Source organism: Tuber melanosporum (assembly GCF_000151645.1).
Source record: "Tuber melanosporum whole genome shotgun sequence assembly, scaffold_1, strain Mel28".
Taxonomy (NCBI): Eukaryota; Fungi; Ascomycota; class Pezizomycetes; order Pezizales; family Tuberaceae; genus Tuber; species Tuber melanosporum.
Window position 1 is genome coordinate 2,527,002 of NW_003298755.1, and position 24,233 is coordinate 2,551,234.

The 24,233-nt window shown below is 47.0% G+C and overlaps 5 protein-coding genes, besides 2 other annotated features; 2 read left to right on the forward strand and 3 right to left on the reverse strand.

Annotated features, from left to right (window-relative positions):
- Positions 1-1,994: 1,994 nt before the first annotated feature.
- Positions 1,995-5,424, reverse strand: GSTUM_00004046001 (uncharacterized protein; the record flags this gene model as incomplete). XM_002835199.2 has 11 exons in its annotated part: positions 4,444-5,424; positions 4,261-4,379; positions 4,067-4,203; positions 3,954-4,009; positions 3,768-3,853; positions 3,573-3,684; positions 3,350-3,475; positions 3,189-3,283; positions 2,907-3,132; positions 2,093-2,848; positions 1,995-2,039 (listed from the first exon to the last, which is right to left on the reverse strand). Exons 1-11 carry the CDS (start codon positions 5,380-5,382, stop codon positions 1,995-1,997), a joined length of 2,697 nt encoding a protein of 898 aa, XP_002835245.1. The 5' UTR covers positions 5,383-5,424.
- A 2,505-nt stretch (positions 5,425-7,929) lies between these two features.
- On the reverse strand, positions 7,930-8,324 carry GSTUM_00004047001 (uncharacterized protein; the record flags this gene model as incomplete). The annotated part of the gene is made up of 2 exons (XM_002835200.1): positions 7,930-8,132; positions 8,183-8,324. The coding sequence occupies 2 exons, from the start codon at positions 8,322-8,324 to the stop codon at positions 7,930-7,932; spliced, it is 345 nt and encodes a 114-aa protein (XP_002835246.1).
- Positions 8,325-8,396: 72 nt separating this feature from the next.
- On the reverse strand, positions 8,397-12,189 carry GSTUM_00004048001 (uncharacterized protein; the record flags this gene model as incomplete). XM_002835201.2 has 4 exons in its annotated part: positions 8,397-11,352; positions 11,466-11,635; positions 11,692-11,749; positions 11,802-12,189. The coding sequence occupies 4 exons, from the start codon at positions 12,187-12,189 to the stop codon at positions 9,341-9,343; spliced, it is 2,628 nt and encodes an 875-aa protein (XP_002835247.1). The 3' UTR covers positions 8,397-9,340.
- A 1,465-nt stretch (positions 12,190-13,654) lies between these two features.
- Positions 13,655-13,695: a sequence feature (Short protein (GSTUM_00004049001, CAZ79369.1) was converted to a misc_feature.).
- A 127-nt stretch (positions 13,696-13,822) lies between these two features.
- Positions 13,823-13,832: a sequence feature (Short protein (GSTUM_00004049001, CAZ79369.1) was converted to a misc_feature.).
- Positions 13,833-13,888: 56 nt separating this feature from the next.
- On the forward strand, positions 13,889-20,919 carry GSTUM_00004050001 (uncharacterized protein; the record flags this gene model as incomplete). Its single annotated transcript, XM_002835203.1, has 8 exons — positions 13,889-13,966; positions 14,028-14,212; positions 14,270-15,137; positions 15,196-15,372; positions 15,426-16,940; positions 16,992-19,768; positions 19,830-20,445; positions 20,530-20,919. The coding sequence occupies 8 exons, from the start codon at positions 13,889-13,891 to the stop codon at positions 20,917-20,919; spliced, it is 6,606 nt and encodes a 2,201-aa protein (XP_002835249.1).
- Positions 20,920-22,769: 1,850 nt separating this feature from the next.
- The window catches only part of GSTUM_00004051001 (uncharacterized protein), a 1,737-nt gene continuing 273 nt past the window's right edge, over positions 22,770-24,233 (forward strand). Inside the window, exons 1-2 of the mRNA XM_002835204.2 lie at positions 22,770-23,112; positions 23,172-24,233. The exon at positions 23,172-24,233 is cut by the window's right edge and continues 162 nt beyond it. Coding sequence (XP_002835250.1) covers positions 22,861-23,112; positions 23,172-24,206 — 1,287 coding nt within the window. The 5' untranslated portion in view covers positions 22,770-22,860 and the 3' untranslated portion in view covers positions 24,207-24,233.

A 24,233-nucleotide genomic window follows, 5' to 3' on the forward strand; every position in this document is an offset into this window, starting at 1 on the left:
ACGAGTTGCTACTGGGACTGAATGCTACTAAACGAACTGGTTTGCCACCCAGTTCCAGTGTACTGACTCAGGACAAGTATCACTATTACTCAGCATGCAAATTGAAATAACAACTGATCATGTTAGGATCTACCAGAAATGATATATAAGCAAGTTACTAGAACGTTTCAACTGGACCGAAGCTAAACCATTTACAATCCCAATCAAACTACACACAATACTGATGAAGGCCACCAATGACAATGAATTGTATGAACAGTGATCATACTAGTCCATAATAGAATCCTTGATGTATGCCACTGTTACAACATGACTAGACATCGCACATGCCCCTGCCTTTCTAAACCAGTTCTCCTTATAACCTACAATCACTCACCTCAAAGCTGCTAAAGAGTACTATAATATAGTAAAGGAAAGAAAACCATAGGTCTACAATATATCCATAATACGAGTAATACACCACTTTAGCTATAAAACAATGTGTTGTTTACCTCAAACCTCAAAGACAGAAAATCATTTACTGGATTAATTGTTCAAATATATGGTCATACAGTAATCTGGCATTCAAAGAAACAAAAAACTGTTGTCACATCAACTACAGAAGCTGAGTATGTTGCACTCACCTTTGCAGCAAGCTAAAGTGTATGGTTAAGAAGAGGGATGTCATGTATGGAAATCAACTTGAACACTATACCGACTATCCATTATGACAATACAGCTACTATAAAGTTAACTGAAAACACCAGTGTATCTGATCAAACAAAACATATCGATGTACAACATCACTATACAAGGGAGTTGAGGGAAAATGGAGAAATTGAGGTAAAAAGAGTTAATACAGAGAACAACTTAGTGGATATATGTACAAAAGGATTGGTTAGAGTATTATTTGAAAGTTTTCTGGTTAGGTTAGGAATAGAACCATAGGGAAAGTGTTGGAAATTACATCATTCCTTTCCGATCCAGTGGTGGGACTGTGTTGGTCATGTGATACAGCCACATGACCGAGTATATATGCTATTGTATTTTAGCATCTTCTAGAGATTTCCTTAGTATGGGGCAGTGCTTGTATAACAATAAAGGGGTATATAAAGGGAAGGTTCAGCCCTGTTCTTAGAGAGAGAGCACAAGCTTGGATTAATCTTTAAGTCTTCGGATTTTATTGTGGTTATCATTATTACCTTGTTATCACAACAGTTAGTACAATAGATACAAATATTTTCACATAGTCCCAACTGTGAGTGTATATCTCAGCTTGGCAAGCCCACAACTTTATGTACATATAGAGACAGATCTCCACTCTCTGAATGTTAAAAACTTTCCTTGATTCCTAAAAGTATCACAACACTTCTGAGTTCCACTCTGTGTCCACATCGGTATCTCTCCTCACCACAATCGCGACTGCACGATTCGTCTACCTCCATCAGCACATATAACCTCACAGCTTAGATTCTATATCATGAGACTTGACAAGCTGCAGCACCAGGATGACAATACTTTTGATTTAGTAAAACCCTGCGATGTCCTGATTAGATTTAAGATCATAATATGCCTAAAGCGCGCTATCTTCGAGAAGGATACGGTAGGGTTCCGACTGTGGATTCTCAAATTATATGCCGAAGGCTGGTACAGCGCGTTTGGGAAGATTATGTCTGAAATCTTGGTGTAGTAGCGACATCAGATCTAAGTCTTTAGTAATTTAGTAATCTAGTAAGCCCCGCAAAGCAGGTGATAGGTGTAGCACTCAGGCTCCTTTGATTAAACAAAATCTAAATTTGTGTGGTAGTAGATGATTGTAATAGTGCGGACACTTCACGAGACACGGGAGCATGTGCTCCACAATACTGTGTAATTCAAGCCAGTGGCGCACTGCAGGGGCGTAGCGATCAAGATGAGAAGAGAGAATAGTTATGAAAGACGCGTGTACAAATAAATACAGAAATCTGAAGACCAGCAATTGGGGTCTCCCACCCGGCGCGAGATTGGTAGAAGAACTACTCCTCTAATGTACAATGTTTGGCAAATTCATTCATTAATTCCTAGAAGTAGTCAGTAGAGATTTTGAGGGGTAGTTATATATGGGAAACCATACGTCAAAGTCGCAATCAACCATACTCCCAAATATGGGGTTCCTTTCACCGATTCTCTCCATGCGGATTCGGGGGCTTGATATGCCGAATGCGACCTTTGCCAATAGCCTAGGGTCGTCCCGCACCCTACAGCCTTTTAGGACCTCTTCGAGACGGTAGGGATCAACTGGGGACTTCTTAATTATAGGTTTTGAGAATGTAAGCGGCTCCCTTGTGTTACAGAACTGGCATTTCCCGCAGCCCTCCGATTTAACTGAGTTCTCATCACCAAAATATTTTGCTAGGCCCTGCGCGATACATCCAGGACTGGTAATGAGCTCAATCACATTTTTGCTGCGCCTGAGATCATCCATCTCGCGTTGCTCCATCTGCTCATAAGCTTTGTCGATCAATTCTTGGATATCTGCTTCATCCTTTGGGAATGGTTTGAGAATACGATAGCGTTGGTGAACCCTGCCAGGATTTAATTCTATCAGCCCCTGGGCCGAAAAGCTCTGCATTCTATAGACTAGTTCCTCGCGCTTGAATCCATGCTCCTGGCTGAGTTGATCAATATCCACGGATCTCATCATTGATTTTCGTTTAATTTTCTTTTGCATGCTCTCTAGCAAAACTTTTGTGATGGGATCGTCGGTAGCGGTAAAACTCGCAAAACCATCGGACTGCACAAACCTGTATGTCGAGTACTTTGGTGTGATGGCCCGCAAAAGCTCAAAGCGAAGCTCAAGTTGGGAATAGAGAAGGTTAAGAGCGTTTATCTGGTTTACACCATTAGTCTTCAAGATTGTGATGCAGTAAAACGAGGAGACAACTGACTTTGATATCATGATTCCTGCTTTGCAGATTGATATCCGTCTCTATGACATCACCGACCTCAACCCCCTCATTCGATGCGAACAGCTCCCTTAGAAGGTTGTTAACACTCTTTTTGCTTGGCAGATCCAGGCGGCAAAAAAATTCACGTTGGACCCAGTCCTCTCCGCAGAGATAGAGCATACACTTGCTCTCGTTGCCGTCACGGCCGGCGCGTCCAATTTCTTGACTGCGGCTGTTAGATCGGGAACCCAGAGACAGGGGCCGTCTGGGCCAGTTACATACCTGTAGCCCTCTAAGCTACGCGGGAAGTCGTAATGGACAATATTCCTGATATCGGGCTTATCAATGCCCATACCAAAAGCAATCGTGGCAACAATCTGACCTCGGAGAGGACAATTAGCAAAGCAATAATAGTGCGTATAAGATTTGCTCCGTAATATTACCGTTAAATCGTTCCGGTTCATAAATTCGTCTTGAGCATATGATCTTTCATCTTTGGTCATACCAGCATGATAATGCATTGCCTCCACCCCAGCCACAGTCAAGGCCTGGGCTACTACTTCGGCTTGCTAGGAAAGTGCATTAGAATTACATTTGTATAAAAAGGGGGCAAAGAGACCTTGGACTAAAGAATTCGTATGAGGGGAGCCGGAAGTGGAGACTGACCTTCTGAGTGGTGACATAGACGATAGATGATCCAGGATTCGAGTACAAGAAATCAGATAGCTTAGCTAATTTGCCCTCAATTGTCTCAAAGTGCTCTGCCAGAAGTGAAAGACTAAGCAGGATCGTCAGCAAACTGATTATCTATAGGTTACGAGAGAAAACAACATAACCGGCTCCTACAAAATAGGCACTTACTTCTCTCTATAGGTAGGGTTTTTGAACAGCCCACTCTCCGGAACACCGAAGGCTTTCAAGATATCCTTGCAAACTTTTGGCGTAGCCTTAAGATGAAGTATTAGTTTATTGCGTCAACATTCCAACCGAGACAAAGTGGTAATGGTATTGAAACACGGGGTTCTCATAGAGTAGGCGGCAACTTACGGTAGCCGTGAGACACAGAACTCTCTCTGCATTCATTTCCTTGACAAACCGAGCAACTATTGCGCCAAAAGAGTAATCAGCAATGAAGCCTTATAGCGGGAGCGAAGACTGACCCTTGAGATAGTCAGGCCTAAATGCTTGTCCCCACTCAGAAATGCAATGGGCTTCGTCAACGGCTATCAAGCGAACACGAGTGCGCCTAACCATTTCAACAAAAGCTTCGTTGTTGAGACGTTCAGGCGCGCAATAACTCGAGGTCAGAGGCTAGTTAGCTGGTATCAAACAAGATATCATTGTACGAGCTTACAGTAACTTCAATTCTCCCTTCCTCAAAAGATCATAGGTATTAAGGATAGATTCACGTGTCTGCGTAGAATCAATGGCCGCAGCTTTAACACCTCTTTTTTGGAGAGCCTCGACTTGATCCTTTGAAAAAAGCCACCGCATTAGAAAACTCAACATTCCCCCATTGAGATATCAAATGACAAACCTTTATTAGAGCAATCAAAGGGCTGACAACAATCGAGATGCCTCCCTTTTCTTGGCCCATGCTCTCGTCATGCTCGTCGAGAGCCAAAGCAGGAATTTGGAAAGCTAAACTCTTACCGCCACCTGTGGGGAAAACGATGACTGCGCTCCCTCCATGGATCAATCTGGAAATAACTTTCTCCTGTTGCGAACGGAACTCGTTGAATCCCCAAGTCTCTCTCATGATTTTATGGGCAAGCTCTGAAGTGGCTGGGTATTCGGTAGTATCATTGGGGTCGATTCCCCTAGAGTGATCCGAACCAGATCCCTTCCGCCCCCGTTTGAATCGAGTCCACTTACGACCGGAGGCAGGTTTCGCGGGTTCAGCCCTTTGGTCGCTCCCATACTGGAAGAATTGTGCTTCATTTTCAGAGTCAAAAGCATGGCTCTCTTTCACTTGCGTGTACGAGGATCGTTCTTCAATTTCAAGTTCAAAAGTATGGCACTCTTCCACTTGCATGTGCCATTGTGCTTCATTTTCAGAGTCAAAAGCATGGCTCTCTTCCACTTCTTGCATGCGCGAGAGTTGTGCTTCATTTTCAGAGTCAAAAGCATGGCTCTCTTCCACTTCTTGCATGCGCGAGAGTTGTGCTTCATTTTCAGAGTCAAAAGCATGGCTCTCTTCCACTTCTTGCATGCGCGAGAGTTGTGCTTCATTTTCAGAGTCAAAAGCATAACGCTCTTCCGCTTCTTCCATGTTTAAACCGCCCCGACCGCGCGAGGCCGTCGTTGAGAACGGCGAGACAGTAACAAGTGGGGTATTCTGTCCATTGAATCGTAAAGGCGGTGGTGGAGGATGTAGGGTGACGTGCCCGAAGGAGGACATTGGTCCCACCACACGAATACTGAGACTCGGAAAACGCACGACACGGGATCGATAAGCGAGTGCTCGGTAAGCCATTGCGGTGATGTTTGGTGGAGAAATGCTGTAAATTGAAAGGAACTCGCACCGCAGGTAAAACAAAGTTGTTGCCGGAAGGACTGGAGGCTCAATAAACAGTCCTGGGTGAAAAACAAACAATTTTTCCCCGCTGGGTACCCTACCCTAATCTACTTCTGGTATCATATCTAAGCTAAGGTATTACAGCATGACGTGATAAAGGGGGGATGCGATGTGTGATAAGATCCCGTTTCGGGTGATGCTGTGTGAGAGCCTAAAAGTTGATCTGCGGGTTTGCCTCCTCCTTATTACTCTACGAGTACTACAAGTATCATAGTACAAGCGCAAGTATGATAGCTCGTTTGTGACACCTTTCTCTTCCGCCTGTACTCGCAGCTCGCACCTCAAGTATTCGAGCACGGTACAGTACCGATATCATAAGGCAGAACACAAAATCAGCCCTTCGCCTCAACAGCACAACAAACTTTCGAGCATCCTGCCAAGTTCCATCTAGGGGGCCCAATCGCCCTCGGCAATATTCCCACAATCCTCTCTGCACACTTTTGCCCATCCCGGCGAAATCGCTCCACCCTTGCTCTCCGCTGCGGTCTCCAATAAGGAAGGAAAATTCTGCGGAGGATAAAAAATAGAGGAAGCTCTGCACTTTCAACCCGACAGAGCAGGGCACACTGAACTGATCCGATAGCCACTATACTCCAGTATGCCCCGACCTTTTAAATGGGGAGAATATTTCAACAAGGACACGCCGCTCCCTAACCGCTCGAATAAATACCAAGTTACCTGCCTCAAATGTCAAAGACAGATACCCAAAGGGAGGTTGGAAGATCGTACTCGTCACCTGATCGACGAGTGCCCGGGACTGAGTCCGGAGGATCGCATGACGGTGGTTGAGGTTGACATTAGAGATCGGGAAGCGGCCGAAGCTGCGGCGGAAGATCGAAATGCAACAGGTAACAAAATCAAAAGGCCTAGAAACGCCTGGGTCAAGAGCAATTTTACGGAGGCAGGGATAGCGGAGCTCTCGAGGCTCCTCAGAGCTCACCATCCAGTTGAAACTGAGACAGATTGGGCTGGAGTCCTCGGTGAGTATAATATTTGGGCGCACAGGAACGGCTGCAGAAAGCACACCCTCGATAGCCTGAAGAGACAATGGTACGTTATAAACTTCGAATGGGAGGGTATAAATACGATACTATCTAACACTAAGGAAGTAGGGAGCCTCGCGTCAAGAATGCTCCTGGGAGGACAATCTACAACTACGCGCAAGACACAAGCAAATATGCGTGGGACACGGACGAGAGAGGGGATATGGGTACGCCGGTAATCGGGGGTCTGGAAAATGCGGGGAATGAGGGCGGTACAGATCTTGAAGCTAGTTACAATTCAGGTCTCGTCGCCGCAGCTGCTGGCCCATCCTACCCAATTGCTGGGACTTCACCGGCGAACCGGTTTAGCGAAAGCCAGCCTCTTGCTTCAACGCTTCTACCACTCCCGCCAGCAAAACGACCAAGAGGGAGAGTTGTACCTGTGACGCCTACGGCAGCAGCAGCTCCTCAACCTGCAGAAGGCTCTTCGTTGGTGACGGTGCTTGAACGCATGAATCAAGAGAAAGGCAAGCAGATCGAGAAACTGGAGACCAAAATTGAAAAGCTGGAAGAAAGGCTTGAAAAGTTGGAAGAAAGGCTTGAAAAGCTTGATGATCGGAATAGGAAATCGGAGATTCGGAGTGGAGTCTTCGGATTGCGGCTCATCACTAGAAAGGACGTAAATGGGCGGGCAACTGGAGAAAGGGGTGGAAAGCGTAAGAGAGGGAGCTCTATGGATTTTGCGTCAATGGCCCAATTAGAAGAGGGTAGCGATGACGGGGACGGAGGGGAAACTATTTAGTTAATCAAGTTTGGTTCAGAGGTTATTGAGGTCATTTCAACATGTGGTTGATGGTAATCTGTGGACTACTGATGGGTTTGATGCGGGTATCGGAGTTGGTTATTAATGTTCCGGTTTGTGGGGTGTCACACGAACCTGACAGGGCAGCATAATGGTAAAATTGTTTATGTTTGTATTGCGGTACTTTGCCAGAGCATCAGCGTCCCCAGAAGGCATTCATCGTACTCGTTTTGTTTTTGTTTTTTACGGCTCCTTCTGTGTTGATTTAGAGAGCTTCCTCGTGGAGGTCTCATCTGACTTTATAATACCTTCTACCCTCTAGCCACAGATACCCGGTCAGAAGTATGATATAATATCAGAAAACAAAGAACGACATTAGAGAATAGAATTTTCGGCTACTAGAAAGAAAAAAAAGAAATCACTACGGACTTATGAAATCAGCATAGAAAAGGGGATAATAAAGAAAAGATGCCTATGTACTGGAGCGAATTTCAAAGGGTAAATACGCGTTGAGCAATAATGATACAGGAAAGTAACTTAAGTTGAGACATCCGTTTTTTTGTAACAAGCCCATAAATGTGGCGGTAAACTAAAATAATGATTATGCAATGGGTTATACAGCGCTAATAAGTCTAGGAAATTAAGGTGGTTAAACGTATATCAGGGTAATTTAAGGACTCTGGACTCGTCTCCCAAGAACTTTCTGCGATACGCCACAATCCCGGCGATCACTGTCATGAAGTCTTTGATCCCCTGAGCCTTTAGTTTCTCTATCTCCTCCCTAAGGCCTTGGTTATAAAGTGCCTGTTCGATTTCTGTCTTGCCCTCTTTTGCGGAGGCCAATTCGACAAGAATATCGGCATCTGGTTGTTTCCATTAGCCCAAGAGATATTCAAAGGGAGAGGGGATATACCGGATACTTCAAGTTCTCTAAAATGTTGGTTCAAACAGGTTCGGTCATTACATATACCGCCGTTAAATTCGAACAAACACATCTGCTTGAGTGGCTGAATGCGGTTCGTATATGTGAGACTTTTGTATCCACCAGGAACCATTTCGAGATATCGGGGATGGTAGCGAAATGACTTGAAAATTGATAAGGGCGAAACGTATTCAGTGAAGACATCGTTAGGTGGTTTAAGGTAAGTGCAAATCTATAAAACTCAGAACCACAAACGCAAAAGAATTTTATGGTGAGATTCGTGGTTAGCGAACGACAGAATTATGGGGACAAGTCATCAAACATAGGATTAGACATCGGGGCAAACCTTGCTGCTAGCTACAACTTCGTCGGGGGCGTGATGGTTCTTTTGCTCGGGCACTATTCTAGATATATTAGCCTCACCAGATGTGTTCTTGATCGTAGCCTCATCTTGTGGTTTGAGAGATTGTCCTGTAACTACTGCGCGAACAACTTGTGGGCTTGTTTTATTATCTCTCGTCGGCTTGTCCCGAACCTGTGGTCCTGCTATTATTTCTTCACTAGAAGAGATATTTTCATTAGAGCTTGAGGTGGTTGATGACCCGGAAGATGGATCATCATTAGCAATGTCCCCATGAACAGAGTTCATATATTCAGTATCAGCATCCATATCGATGTCGATGTCCATATCCGACTCATGGTCATTGGCTTGGCTACTCTTTGAAGCGCTCTTATCGTCAACATCCATCACTTCATGCGGTCTCGTTTCAAAGGATTGAGTTGCAGGAGCTAGAGTTGCGGCCTGCTGGGACTGGAGTTGATTGGAAGCCTGTATCTCATTGGGCGATACATTAGCTGAAGCGGTTTTGTGGAAGGTTGCTGGTCTATTTCCTACGCTTGCTGTAGAGCTATTGCTGGCCACTGGATGCTGGCTATGAGTGGATTGGGCAGGGACTGGAAATTCCTGAGGGTGAAGAGGGGACTTGGGGGAAAGCGACAAAGCTTGGCTATTCTGTGAGGAAGATGGGCCAGGGGGGAAGTTTTCGGCATCCGTTTTATCATCTATAATCGAGGTCAATGCATAAGCGTTCGTTCGTGACTTTCTTCTGCCGGATTATCTCCCTATTTGTGACCGCAGTCAAAGTAACCCTAAAATGGGCGTAGCGAAGAGAATAGAGGGCCTTTTGGGCCGGGGGAGGGGTCTAGAGCTTGCTCACCTTCTTCAGTATGCTCCATACGCTTTTTCAGATTTTCGATTTCGGCAGTTTTCCTCCTAAGTGCTTCGTTGATGGATTCGGTGCTGCCCTCGACTGTGGTAAAACCGCTGCCACTTGCTTGTTCAAGTGTCTCCAATTCTTTTTCGAGTAAGAGTTTTTTCTCTTCAATCTCCATCTCCTCTTTCTCAATTCTCTCCATCTCCTCCCTGAGCCTTTGCCTTGCTGCCCTACTCTTTACCTTGTCGGCTTCAAAGGCCTCAAGCTTCTTCTGCTTCTCTTGCTTCTCTGCTCTTCTCCTCCTCTCCGCTATTTCAGATTCTGCTTGCTTTTTCTTTTCGGCCTCTTCCGCGGCTTCGAGCTCCTCAAGTTCTTCAAGGAGGAGTTTAAGTTTCTCTTGACTGGCCTCTTTCAGGGACTCCTTTTCCTTGGCCGAAGGAAATTGGTGTTGCTGACCCTTATCTGTTAGATATGCCCCATTACTTGCTATGCTTTCCAGGACCTCTGCTCTTGCAGGTTTGGATTGACTGTCGGAAGGCGGCGTTACTACACTATCATTATTTGGCGTACCGACTGATGTTGGGGTTGAGACACCGCGCTTTGCAGCAAGTTTCTTTTTGTGCTGCGCTTCCTGAATAGCTCGCTTGAGTGTCTCAATCTCTTCCATCTTAGATTGCAAAGCTATCTTGGCATGAGCACCTCCTGACCCATTTCTGTAGCCCGCATTGAGAGTTCCAGGGGGCGCCGTATTCACGGAACGCAGTGCTACGCTAACATTCACGGTACTTGCACTTCTTTGAACATGCTCGATCGGCCCGGGAGGACGAGCACCGGTAGGAGTTGATCTCGAGGTCCTTGCCTCGCCAAGTCCGGCGTCATCATCATCAACTTCATCAGTCCCCTCATCGTCATCTGAGACTTCAATAATGAGTCTTCCGAAGCGTTGTTCACCAAACTTACGTTTGGCAGGCTGGGGTTCAGAGTACAAATCCGATGCGACTGGTCTCTTTTTACGCGCATTGATTGGGCGTTCCAAAGGTGTAGCTGGAGATAAGACTGCGACATTTGTGCAAGCAGTTAAACCTACAGCAGACGTAGAAACAACAGGAAGAAGCTTGGGTTCCGGGGCGGTCGAATCTTTCATAACTGTATCAATGTGTTCATCTGCCTGGTTTGTTAACTGGATAAGCGGGCTGTTTGATATGTCCGCACCAGACTCTCCAAATGAGAGCCCCGGAATGCGTGGAACGTCCATGGAGGCTCTGGCAATAGCCGCAACAACAGGCATCGAGGAAACCGGCGTTGGGGCTTGAGAAAGAGCTTTTGCTGGGAGTTTTAACTCCCCTATTTTTCTTCTAAGGACTTCCTTCTTTGCTTCAACTTCTGCAGACCGTTTCGTTTTCTCGGCCTCTGCCCTAGCCGCTTCTCTTTCAAAAACCAATTCTGCAGCCCTCGCTTCAGCCTCTCTACGCTCTTTATCTCGAACGGACTTCTCCTTTTCTAGCTGCTTTCGGATCGTCCGGGCCTTTCGTTCGATCTCGGTTCTTTGGGGGGGAGCTGGTGCAAGTATTTGTCTAGTATCTTGCTGCGCCGCTTGGGTGACGTTGACATCCGCACCTGGAGACGGCGATGCGGCCTCAACCGGAACAGGGAAACCTAATCTTGTAAAAACCTTTCTGAGAACTCTTGGATTGATGCCTTCTTCAACCATGTTTGCGAATGTCACCTTTAAAGGGAGCATATTCGAAACAGCAGTTTCAGTCTCTTTGCGTAGAGCCTCAGGATTGCTGAGTAAGACTTCAGTTGGGAGTTGGGAGAAGGCCTGTGGCATCATGGAGTATGAAGGAACCCCGGTGGCCCCTCCATGAGATTGAGGTTGATGTTGAGGACCCGTCGGGGGCGATAGCTCAGGTTCGGCGAAGAGTAGAGATTTATGTTGGAGATTTTCTGTAAGAAAAACACGAGCGTAAGTAAGGGGCGAACCATCCATTCAGCATGGCATTCGAAAAAGGGGCAAAAACCAGACAAAGTAGCAAAGGCAACATGTAAAGCTGATGTACCTTTTTCAAATGACTCGATCTGTTGGTACTGAAAATCTGCAGGCCATATTCGGCCATAGGATAGTCCATTACCTGGAGGGGTTGGCAAATGAGCCGAAGATTGGTAAGCATATCCGGAATTGAATACGAGTGCATGATTACCCCGCGGCCGTGGTCTATAAGAATCGTCCCTTCACCGCCGTTCAATATTAGCATAGACAAATGGGGGTTCGATCAAGGCATTTACCGTGAGGATAAGGGCATGTTTGGCGAGTATGGTTGGGTTTGGCCATCTAGTCTCGGTGCTGGGAAAGAAGTTAGTGCTGGAGTAAATATAATATGTGAAGTGCCATTTACTGTAAGTTTCGAAAATTTGCTGTTGTTCCTCTCGAGCCTGTTGATTGCCTCCGATGCTATTTGACATTTCGTTAATGATAGTGCCTTGACCGTCTCCCTCAATATCAGACAGTTCGCCTTCTTCTCTATCCTCGACGGAAGTCCCGCCCGTCCGCTCAACGAGCTTACCCAATCCTGGAAGGGCTGGATCAATGCATGGAATCTGTGCTGTGGATGGTGGTAGGCGAGGAGTATTACTCGTAGCTTTCGGAAAATGGTTTGGAGAACGCGTAGCTGGTGAAGTTGGACTGCCTGTGGTATTACTGGTATTGGCGCTCGTCTTTCGATTGGTGTTAACTAGTACAGAGGGAAATCCCCCAAAGGCGGGAGTGGGAGGATAACTCGTCATCCCTCCTATAGGACAGTGTTAATACTTCGCACGCGTGTTTGCGCTCTATGACTTGAAACAAATAAATTGAATCAGAAAATAGAAAAGTTGTGCGAAGGGGATAAAGTTGGAAAGGAATGGCGGTGGCGGTTGTGGTGGTGGGGAATGAGGTCGCTTGAAGGAGGATCCCTTGAGTCAAGCTGGGCAAAGATTGTGCTGTAAGTAAATTAGGGTTAGTGAGTAAAGAGGGCGGCCAGAGGCTATGAACCGGCCCTCGATGTCTGAAGTCTAATCTGGTAGGTTATGGAGATGGCCCTGTTCCTGTGTCTACCGTACTCTGACCTGCTCTTGCCCGGCCTAGGGGGTCTTTTCCACAGTCGGCGAACCGTGATTATCTTCTTTCCTGCAAAGTCCTTGTTCCTGTCTTTGAGTAGCTAGTTTGCTCTACGATAGGTTCCTGATTCAAGCTGGTGCACGTAGCGCCGAGGTTTTGTGTCGGAGGTGCGATGGCACTGATTGCGACGGACAGATTGAGGTCGAGTACGTCGAGCCCGAACGTAGTCAAATATGGCAAATTATGACATTGCTTTGACTGTTCTGTCCCTTAAATGTTCTAAATGAGGCAATTCCTACGTGTCCTAATTGAGTCACGAGACAGGAGCAAAAAGGGCTGCCAAGATCGGCTATCTTCAGGCCCGCACACGGCTAGCACAAATCAAGCTCTTTGTTTATGTTTTGATGCAACCTACCAACTCGAACTTAACCGTCGGTCAAAGGAAGCTGGGCTATAGCACAGCTTTCCTCCATCACTTGCACCCCCCCATTCCATACATCCTCCACTACAGCCCTCGTTTTCCAACTTCTTTACCGGCATCTGTCGTTCAACTTCAATCCCTTTTCATAGCTAGGAATTGCCTTCACTCGTTTTCCCGGACTACCATGTCCGGTTTCAATCAATACACCACCTCCGGGTTCACCCCCCCGCAAAATCCTCCTGCGCTACTATCATGGCAGCAGCGCCGTTCAGCCCCTGGAGCCCACAGGAAATCTTCATCTTCTCCTTCCAATGGTCAAATATCACCTCCCTCTCCCGCAGCAGTAGCTACTTCGATGTCTTCCAACGACCCGTCTATACCGTCATTGACTTCTTCACCACCTCGGTCATCGATATCTCCTCCATCGCTTCCCGCACCACCGGTGCCATTAGCATCTACTCCGCCAAATAGGATCCATCGGCAATCTTTGTCTTTTTTTTCCCCATCAACTCTTTCAACTATCCCTCCACGGCATAACCGAAGTGGCTCTACTCCAAAAGGCATGCCAGGAACCTTCGCACCCAACTTTATTAAATCTACAGATGAGAGGCGGAATAGTGCCGCTAGCCTGGGTGCTGGTATCGCAGGAGAAAGTAGTGATTTCTCTGGAAGGAGGTGGGTATGGGTTAGGGATCCGGAGAAGGCTTTTGTGAAAGGGGAGGTGATATTGGATGAGGATGGAACTCTCACAGTCAGATGTGATGATGGTGCAGTATGTATGCCCAAGAAATGTTGTTGAAGATATTTGTTGCAGCATTCCTTGTTTTCTTGGTTCGGCTCTATTTTCAGCTCTAAAATTACGTTCGAATGAGTATCCGCTGATCTGAGACCACGATTAGGAGCGGATAGTGCACTCAGACAATGTCGATAAAGTCAACCCGGTCAAGTTTGATAAAGCTGACGATATGGCTGAGCTTACGCACTTGAATGAAGCCTCTGTGGTGTATAACCTCCAATTGCGATACCAGGCCGACTCGATATACGTAAGTTTGGCGCAAATTGAACTCATGCCCATTCAAAAACTAATGCTATTTTGTTCCAAAGACATATTCGGGCTTGTTCTTGGTGACAGTGAACCCTTATTGCATGCTACCCATATATAATAATGAGTACATAGCTATGTATAGAAATCGGTCAAGAGAAGACACCAAGCCTCATATATTTGCTATTACCGATGCCGCCTTCAGAAACATGCTTGAGATGAAAGAAAATCAAAGCATCTTGGTAACGTTAGTACATATAATCTAAGAATCCTAGCCTGCAGGGTTGCTAACATTTTCTGGCAGGGGAGAATCTGGGGCTGGAAAAACAGAAAATACTAAAAAGGTCATACAGTATTTGGCTGCGGTTGCCTCCGATAATTCATCATCACGACAACTAGGAACATTAGAGCTTCAAATCCTTAGAGCAAATCCCATTCTTGAGGCCTTCGGGAACGCACAAACTCTTCGAAATAACAATTCGTCGCGATTTGGCAAGTTCATACGAATCGAATTCACAAGGTCTGGGCATATCGCTGGCGCGTTCATTGACTGGTATCTGCTTGAGAAGAGTAGAGTTGTGCGGCAGGGGGAGGAAGAGAGGAACTATCATGTTTTCTACCAGCTTTTGAGGGGAGCGAGCAAGCAAATGAAGGATATGTATTTGTTGGGTGATGAAGGCATCGGCGCATGGAATTACACCAAAGACAGTAACAATTCGATAGCGGGTGTTAATGACACAGACGAATTCCGGTCACTGATGGAAGCTTTCCAGATAATGGGTTTCAGTTCCGACGAACAGATTTCAATCCTTCGGGTCATAGCTGCGGTTTTACATATTGGAAATATTCATGTTGTCCCAGAGCGCCGTGGCAGCGAAGACGCACGATTAATGAATCCTAGCCAGGTCGAGAAACTATGCCACGTGCTAGGAATACCTTTGGATGGCTTTGTTAAAGGACTACTCAAGCCTAGAGTAAAGGCTGGCAGAGAGTGGGTCAACCAATCAAGGACAGCTGAGCAAGTGAAACACAGTCTTGATGCTCTTGCCAAAGGGTTATATGAGAGAGGGTTCGGTAGACTTGTTGAAATGATCAATAATAAGCTTGATACCAAGGGCGATAGAGATAGTTTTATTGGAGTTTTGGATATTGCTGGTTTTGAAATTTTCGAGGTATGTCTATCTAATATTATTACGAACCCGATAGCTCATGATCTCCCAAAACATTTAGTCGAACAGCTTTGAGCAGCTTTGCATTAATTATACTAATGAAAAACTTCAACAATTCTTCAATCACCACATGTTCGTTTTGGAGCAGGAAGAATATGCAAAGGAGAAGATCGAATGGAGATTCATCGATTTCGGACACGATTTGCAGCCAACCATTGATCTTATAGAACTACCCAATGTAAGTAAGATATCTTGGCTCTCCTTCCGATTGCTAACACCTCGTGTTGTCAGCCTATCGGTATCTTTTCCTGTCTTGATGAAGACTGTGTGATGCCCAAGGCCACCGACAAGTCCTTCACTGAGAAATTACACTCGCTCTGGGACCGCAAAACCCCGAAATACAAGCGATCTTTACTAAAACAAGGCTTTATGCTTACCCATTATGCCGCCGAAGTTGAATATTCTACTGAAGGATGGTTGGAGAAAAATAAGGACCCGTTGAATGAGAACATCACGAGGCTTTTGGCTGCTTCTCACGATAGCCATATCTCCTCACTCTTCGCTGAATACGCCGAGGACGCGAGCGAGGCAGGAAACGTGATTAAGAGTCGTGTGAAGAAGGGGTTATTCCGCACTGTGGCCCAAAGGCACAAAGAACAGTTGACAAGCTTGATGGCTCAACTCCATTCAACCCACCCCCACTTCGTGCGATGTATTATACCTAATCATCAGAAGAGACCCAAGAAGTTAAATGCGCCACTCGTTCTGGATCAGCTCAGGTGCAATGGTGTATTGGAAGGGATAAGGATTGCGAGAACGGGATTCCCGAACAGATTGCCGTTTGCAGAGTTCCGACAGCGATATGAAGTCCTGACACCGAAGATCCCTAAAGGATATGTTGAGGGCCAAAAGGCTTGTCAACTCATGTTACAACAGCTTAATCTCGATAGTTCCTTGTTCCGAGTTGGTTTGACAAAAGTCTTTTTTCGCGCAGGGGTATTGGCCGAATTGGAAGAACAGAGAGACACCTTAGTACGAAAGATAGTGACAACTTTCCAGAGTATCGCCAGAGGATATCTACAGAGAAAGATCGCAAGTAAAAGGCTATACCGTGCAGAAGCAACAATGATTATTCAGCGGAATCTGCAGGTGTACCTCGACCTTTGCGAAAGCCCTTGGTGGAAGCTGTTTATGAAAATGAAGCCACTGCTCGGAGCTACTCATTCCTCCAGCGAGGTCAAGAAAAGGGACGAGATGATCCAGAAGATGGAAGCGCATATGCAAGCTGAAGCTGAAAATCGTCAAAGGCTTGAAGAGGAGAGGAGGAAGGCAGACGCAGAGCTGCACAAAGTTCAAAAGACTCTCGAGAGCGAGAGGGCTCTCGCATTGGATAAAGAAGAAATATTTAAGAGAATGCAACAGCGGGAAGCGGAGTTGAGTGAGAAACTTGCTGGTGCTCTTGATGACCAGGATGTATTGGAGGACCAGATAGACGAATTGATGTCAGCGAAGAAGAAGGCGGATGAGCAAGCGGAAGCCTGGAGGAAGGAGTTGGAGCAAGCGGGGGATTTGATTGCAAAGCTCGAAGATGAGAAGCATGAAATGGCGGCAAGATTAGAGTTTCTAGATCGTGAGCTTGAAGCAGCCGAAAAACAGAGAGCGGAGAGAGGTGATGCCGAGGATAGGCTGGAGCAGGAGGTGCATTTGCTGAAGAGTCATCTCGCTCTCAAAGAGCGGAAGATACATGACTACGAAGAAGCCCTCAGGAAATCAGATCATGAGCTGGATGAGAAGCTTTCTCAAACGGTACGTCTCAGCGCGATGCTGTTACTATTGTCCAGCTAACGTTGAGAATAGAATTTGAGTCTGCAAGAGGGACAGAAACAAATAAGGGAGTTAGTCGACGAGAATAGGAAACTTAGGGATCAACTCTCGGATCTATCTTCCACCTCCACCGGATATGAGGACCTTGTTCGTCGTAAGGAGAGTGAGCTTTCACTCCTTCATGCCGACCTCAAGAAGATGGAACTTGAGCGAAAGGCATTTGATGATGAGAGACGTCAGTTAACGCAGAAGCACGACGACATATTATCGAGACTTCGAAGTGCTACATCTGAAGTGGAAACCTTGAAACATGAGACGGCCTGTCTGGAGAAGGAAGCTGCCGATGCACGTAAACTCCTGGAAGCGAAGATATCAGAGGATCATAAGTCTGGGCAGGGCCGGCGTCTTCTAGATGAGCAGATCAAAGAGATGAAAGTAGAGCTGTCCATATTGCAGACCGAATTAAACAAAGAGCGCCAATCTAGGGCCGATGTTGCACTTCTCAGTGAGCACAAATTCAACAACCTCATGCGGGATCATGATGCTATGAGCACTGCGAAAGTAACCATTGAAAAAGAACTTTATTCGCAACAAGACACCCTTCGGCGCGCCCTAGAAGCACGATCCCAATCAGAGAAGGAGAAGAGAAACATCCAGGCCGAGTTGAAGATTGCGAGAGATCGCCTTGCGGAGGCTGAAAATGCTAGGACTCGAGCGGAATCTGAGATTGAGAAGAGCCTTTCCCGACAAGCGAAGGAGAAGGAAGCAAGACTAGAAAAGGATCTTAAGGCCAAAGAAGAAGCACTCTCTATTTGTGAAGTAGAGCGGAAGCGACTCGCTACTGAGGTTACACGGCTCACCCGAGTTGCTAGTGAACAAGATTCCGCACGCCAGGCCTACGAGAACTCAAGGAAACGGACCGAATCCGAGGTTAGTGCGGTGAAGAATAGGCTCCTGGCCTCCGAAAACGACAACCGCGCGCTACAAAACAAGATTCAGCAAAAGAACCTCGAGATCAACAAAGCTAATGCGAAAGCGAGTGAGCAGTATCGGGATAAGATTGTTTCTTTAACAGCTGAGAAGACTAAAGCCGATGAAGAATGTCGGAGGTTGAGGAAGCAATATGAGGACGCCCAAATACAGATCCGTGCCCTTGAGAAACAGAAGGAGAAGCTTTCACTAAACTTGGAGGATTTGAACCATGAAGTTGCACGCGAGCACAAGACAACTAGGAACGCAGAAAAGACCGTCTCAACTGTTCAACTTCAACTCGCCGAGGCTAACAGGACCCTGGAGATGGAGAGACAATTGAAGTCACAAGCCCAGGCGAACACACGGCAGATCCAGAACGCGTTAGCAACTGCTAACTTCGAACTTGAAGACTGCCATCAACAACTACTCACTCTCCAGAAAGTCTTCAGCCCACAGGGTGAACAGCTTAAGAACTGGGAATCAGGCAGGACAAGCGTTGCCCAGTCTGTGGATCTTGCCATGAAGTTGGAGGAGTCGAATCAAGCTCTCCGGGTTGCTAATGAGAGGCGGACTCGTGTCGAGAAAGAGCTTGCAGAGTTAAGAAAGAGGCACCAGGATGAGATGGTGGAGATAGATAATATGCATTCCTCCTCTAAGCGCGCGCTCTTTGATGAGATGAATCAGAATCATCTACCGTCCAATGGATCCCCCAGACCCTTCAGAGCACTAAATAGTAAACCCTATTCCAACCAGTCAACCCCTACACGGAAGACTCTTAACTTTGCGGCGGAGGGCTTCGATTCTGGAAAGACCGACAAGACGGTGGATACAATGGCGTTCCAAAGGAGAATGGATCTTGCCACCGAGCTTGAAGAAGTTCAGAACCAATTACAGCTCTCAGAAATGCAAGTCAAGCATCTACAGGCACAACTAGATCGAGCAGCAGCAAAAGAGAATGCTGCCGAGCAGAGCCCATCTGCTAAACGAGCAGTTAAGTTAGAGCGTGAAAATAGCCGACTCCACGATTTGCTTGATGAATCAGATCAGAAGAACTCCGCGCTCGAAGCCTCTATGAATCAAATAGAACTATCTTTGAAAGAGGTTCAAGCTAAGAGCCATGAAGAACTATACGATTTCATTAGCACCCAAGAACAATCGCGCCGCCATTTGGCGATGGTTTATAGCGAAACTGTCTCTGACCTTTCTAGAGCTAAAGACCAGTTCGAGAAGATCAAGGCAGCTAAAATCGCAATCGAAGATGACCTCCGCGAGACCCAAGCCGAGCTTGACGATGCTCTATCGATTCAACAACAGGATAAAGTTAGTAGGGCCCAGCTACTCAACGAGTTTGCGGACTTGCAAATCCGGTTGGACGCGGAGGCTTCCAAGGCTGCCGACCTCACTGCGAGCTTGAATCTTTACAAGACACGAAGTGAAGAGTACTTCAGCAAACTCGAACAGGCAGAAATATCGGTTCTTAAAGCATCCAGGGCCGAAGCGTTCGCAAAGAGTCAAGCGCGGGAAACAGAGGAGACTGCCGCATCTGTATTGGCGGAGAGGAGGCACCTCGATCAACTAGTGGAAGACCTCCAAAGGCAAAACCAACATTACGAGGAGAAGGTTGAAGACCTGTCTGCAGATCTGTCCGCAGCCGTCCAGGCAAAGAAAAGGCTCCAGAACGAGTTGGATGACTACAGAAACAGAAGAGCTATCGATCTAGAGGATAAAGAGAGCTCTATGGAGCAAACCAGGAAGAAGTATCAGACCGAATTATCAACACTGACCGGCGAGTTGGAAATTGAAAGAGAAAACGTTATCCAGGTCAGGCAAGAAAATAGGTACGTTCCAGTTATCCCCATATCCGTTCTTCTACGGCGCAAGCTAACTTTAGTTCCCCAGAAACCTCCGAGAGGAAGTTGAAGATCTCCGGGCAAAATGGGATGATGAAGTCCTTAACAGTTCGACATGGGCAAAGGAGAAATCTCGCCTCGAGATTAAGCTTCAAGACCTTTCTCAGTCCCATGAAGATGCTGTGGCAGCGCATAGCGAGGCTCAAACTCGCGTTGTATCTCTCCTTTCCCAGGTCCGTAGTCTCCGTGCCAACGTCGACGAGGTGGTTGGCGAGCGAGACATGCTACAAAAGGAGAAGCGCGGTTTGGAGCAGAGATTGGTTGAAGCTAGTCAGCGGCTTGAGGACCTGGCCAATAGTGACAGCCCGTCGATGCGTAATGCGGCCGGGATGGATAGGGAGCTTCTTGAACTTAAGGGCTCTCTTCAACAGCAAGAGGATATCGCTTCTGCTGCAGTAGAGAAGATGCGTCGCGCAGAGGCATTAGCAGCCGAGACACAGAGAGATATCGCTGCCGAAAGAGAGACTAACGTTAGCCTTCACAAGGAAAAGGCCCAACTAGAAAAACTGGCGAAAGACTTGCAATTGAAGCTTGTGGATCTAGAGACCAAGAGCTATTCAAGCACTTCACATGACATCAGATTTCTACACACTAGAGTACAAGAGGTACGAACCCTATGTTTCTGCCCTCCACAAACAAAAACCGGCTAATCCCTCAAATAGCTCGAAGAACAGCTCGAAGAACAGGAGAAGGAGAGAAACAAGAGCGAGCGCTCGGTACGAAATGTTGACAGGACAGTTCGGGATCTGCAAGCGCAAATCGAGAGAAGAGACAAGGCAAATGCCCAGCTCGAGGAAGAGATCAACAAGGGCAAGGATAAGCTAGGAGGATTATTGAAGACGATCGAGGATCTCCAAGCTTCCGATTCCGAGCACCAGTTGACTGCCAGGAGAGCAGAGAGGGAAGCTCGCGAAGAAAGGGAAAAGAGTTTGAGATTGGAACGCGAGCTTGAGGGATGGAAGGGGCTGAGACTGGATAGGAATCACAACAGCCGAAGCGGAACTCTCGCAGCATTGAGCCAAGTGGGAGAGGACGAAGCTGAGAGGAAAGGCAAGAGGCACTCAGTTAATTTCCTGTGATGGAGGTCTATTCATTAGTGGTATGGTAGGTTTATGGGTTTGGGTTTATGGATTTCCCTTTAGGTTGGTTGGTCGGTCGGTTGAGATACGAGAGCATTGGCAGGTAGGCAAGGCTACTCATGGGTGTGATGAACTTTCGTAACGGCGTGGTGTCTGCAAGAGCGTTTTTCCACTTTTTTTTTTTTTATAATCATTGTTTGGTGATATGGTCCGGCATTGTTTTAAGTTTCATGTGCATCGGTATTCACTCATGTCTTACTTATGAGGGCCAACTGGGGTTTCTCTGTTTCTGTATATCTGTTTCTGTATGATATCATAGGGACTGGTTGAACGTGGGGAATGATCCCACTTGCCTTCGGGTTTCACGATTGATAATCTGTCTACAACAGCTACTATGTTCAGTTAATGATTTGTCGGGGCAGGGTTATTGTGAAATATACTTGCACTCCGCAAGTACGCTAGCAACTTTACTTACCGCGCTGTAAGCGAACCGGTATGCCGTCCTCAGTTTAGGATCCACTACGGTGACCGACACCAGAAATGCTCCTAGACCGGCAGGATGGGGGTCATGCATGATCTTAGCACTTGCGGCAGCAACAGCAATTGTCAACCTTTCCATAGTCCATGGCGGAACAAGGCTTAAGCCGACACCTCGAAAACACTATCCCCGTGGCCCAACAAAGGTTCGCCAAAATAGACATAATATCCGACTCTAGCATCCCTATATATAGAAAGAAAGAAGAGGGAAAGAAGAAGGGGCATTCAGTCGCAGTCTCTCCCTTTACTATTCATGTCTTCTCCTTTGTTGGGTTACAACCCCCAATCATATAATCTCACTCGTATTTCGTTTCCCTCGCTTTGGTTTGGTGACTCCCGCTGCTCCGGGGTCGAAATCCCGAGCTCGGCTGCTTTAAGGTGTTGCCCCATCATGCGGCACATCCCATTGTACGATATTTGATTATAGAGCGCAGCGCTTACAGTTTCTCGAATGTCACCTCCACAATCTATTCCGTGGTACGAGTACAGTACTCGTGCCGTAGCAAAGCCTTTGCCAAGTGCTGTACCACCTTGAAGCGGAGGGGTGTCCGCTTCAAGAGACGCAAATTTGGGGGCTGTGAGTCCTTTGGATCTGTGGGGTACAGTGATGCTTTTTCAGGCCTGAAATAGTTCATGGTTCGAGTACCTTGGTCTTGCACTTGCTCTGCTCATGCGATCACGAGTCTATTAGGGTGTCCTAATCGGTTATAATACTTTTTCGGGGCTGTGTCATACTACGCTGGTACAGTACTGTACAAGTATTGTACTGTACATACAGTGTTACCTATTATCCTACCATGCTCTTTATTCTGTTCGATCGGCGGTCTTGCTTCGTTTGTGGGGAGGTTTACTGGGCTTCTGTCTGGACTATTTGGAATATTGTATCGTGCTGTTTGAGTGTTTGTGCTCTGGGATTAATGGCATTCCTCTGACACCGGTAACTTAGACTATTGTGCTGTGCCGGCGCTGTAGCGTCCGTTTTCGACGACGGGGGTTTGGTTTGGTTGCCACCACACATGCCAACCGCCAACCCGTGGACTGTTATGATATGATAGAGCTTTTGTGCTATTAGCCCTCTCTCCCTGAGAGTGAATCCAATGGAGGCGTGAAGCAGGTTGGGGGGGTGGGTGGTCTTAAATGCGGTTGTTGGCTCCCTTTAGCCTACCGCCGCGTTTCCCTTTGTGCCTATATTATTCCCACCAGCCCCTTCGAAGCTCACTTCGAGCTTTCTTGGTTGTCTTCCGTTCTTTTACTTCTTCTCCCTCTCCCCTCTTTGCTTCTCACCCCTCTTTTTTCTTCCCTCCCTTCTTCCTGCGATATCTGTCTTCGATAAATTTTTTTCTTCTACTCGTACAGTACCGTACGATAAACTGTGATCTCGGTTATCGTCTAAAGTAACCAACCATGCGTTATCTATTCGCCGCTGCACCTTTCGTTCTCCCGGCGCTGGGCGCCGCCGTTGCTACTATTGATCGACCTCTGGATGAACTTCTAAGGGGATTCAAAGGTTCGGAGGAATCATACGCTGTTCGCCACCACAAGGGCGAGTCTTTCTTGACGGCTAGGGTTGCGTGCAACGGGTGTAGGGCGTATGCCGGGTCGAAGGATCAGAACGGATTGAAATATGTTCCAAACATGGGTTTGGAAACTGATTTGGTAGGTCTTAATCTATTCATTCACCATTACATGCGCATCGGAGCTAAACTGTGACGTAGATATTCGACCTCCGAATCCCAAATGATGAGCCGACCACCCTTAAAATTAATGATGCTGGTGTCATCCCATTTGGCCCGAACCTTGTTGTAAAGGCATATCAGATCCCCCGCCAAACCAGAGCCGAACATTTCCTTTTCGAGACCGCCGAGAGCGAGTGGAAGAACTTGCCCATCGGATATGACCTCATGCTCCAGTCCTCAAGAGAGGGCCTAGAATCAACCCAGAAGCAGGTTATAGTGAGCTTTAGGGTCACTAGCGTTGGTAACGAGAGGAACGATGCTATTCCGGAGCTTGAGATTGTGGTCAACGAAGAGTTGGCCACTAAGAGGTTGACGATGAAGTCGGTGTTTGTTAAAGAACTTGCTGGGCCACCTTTGGTATGGCTGGATGAGCTTGAGGAGGTGAAGGACCTTATCCCACTACTTGGCTTACCCCCTCTTCTCGACGCACCTGCTGCTTTTGACGACACCACGCCTGTCGATGTGGACATTGAGATTGAGATGGAGAAGGTTCCTTGTGGGACTAACTTCCGTTGCATTTTGGACCATGCCATTGATAACCTACGAGCCCTCAAGGATAGCGTTGTGGGTACCAAGGCTCCCTCCGCCCCGCCCGCTCCTCCCCGCCGCCCATGCAACAAACAGAACCAAAAGGAGCCAAATCTGGATGACGAGGTCGTATCCGCTCTCCCCATTGACCTTGACTTTCCGGAGGACCCCCATTTTGTGGATTTCGATTCCCTTCGTACCGAAGAGAAGCTTCCACTGGGGCTCAGCCTCTTGAATATGCTTTCAAAGATTGTGTTCCCCGTCTTCATTGGAGTCACTGCTGGTGTGGCGGTCAGCCTCCTCGGTCTTATCTTGGGTCAACTGTTCATGTTGGGGTGGAAGCGCATCCGGGCTTCTAGGAAGGCTAGACGTCACTACAAGAAGTGCAAAAGCTCTTGTGAAGCTAGAGCTATGTTGCCCATTGAGGAAGAAGAGGACCTTCACGAGTATAGAGATGAGGGGATTGAAGTTGTTGAGAAAGAATAGCCGACGAACCCGATTCAACTGTTCGAT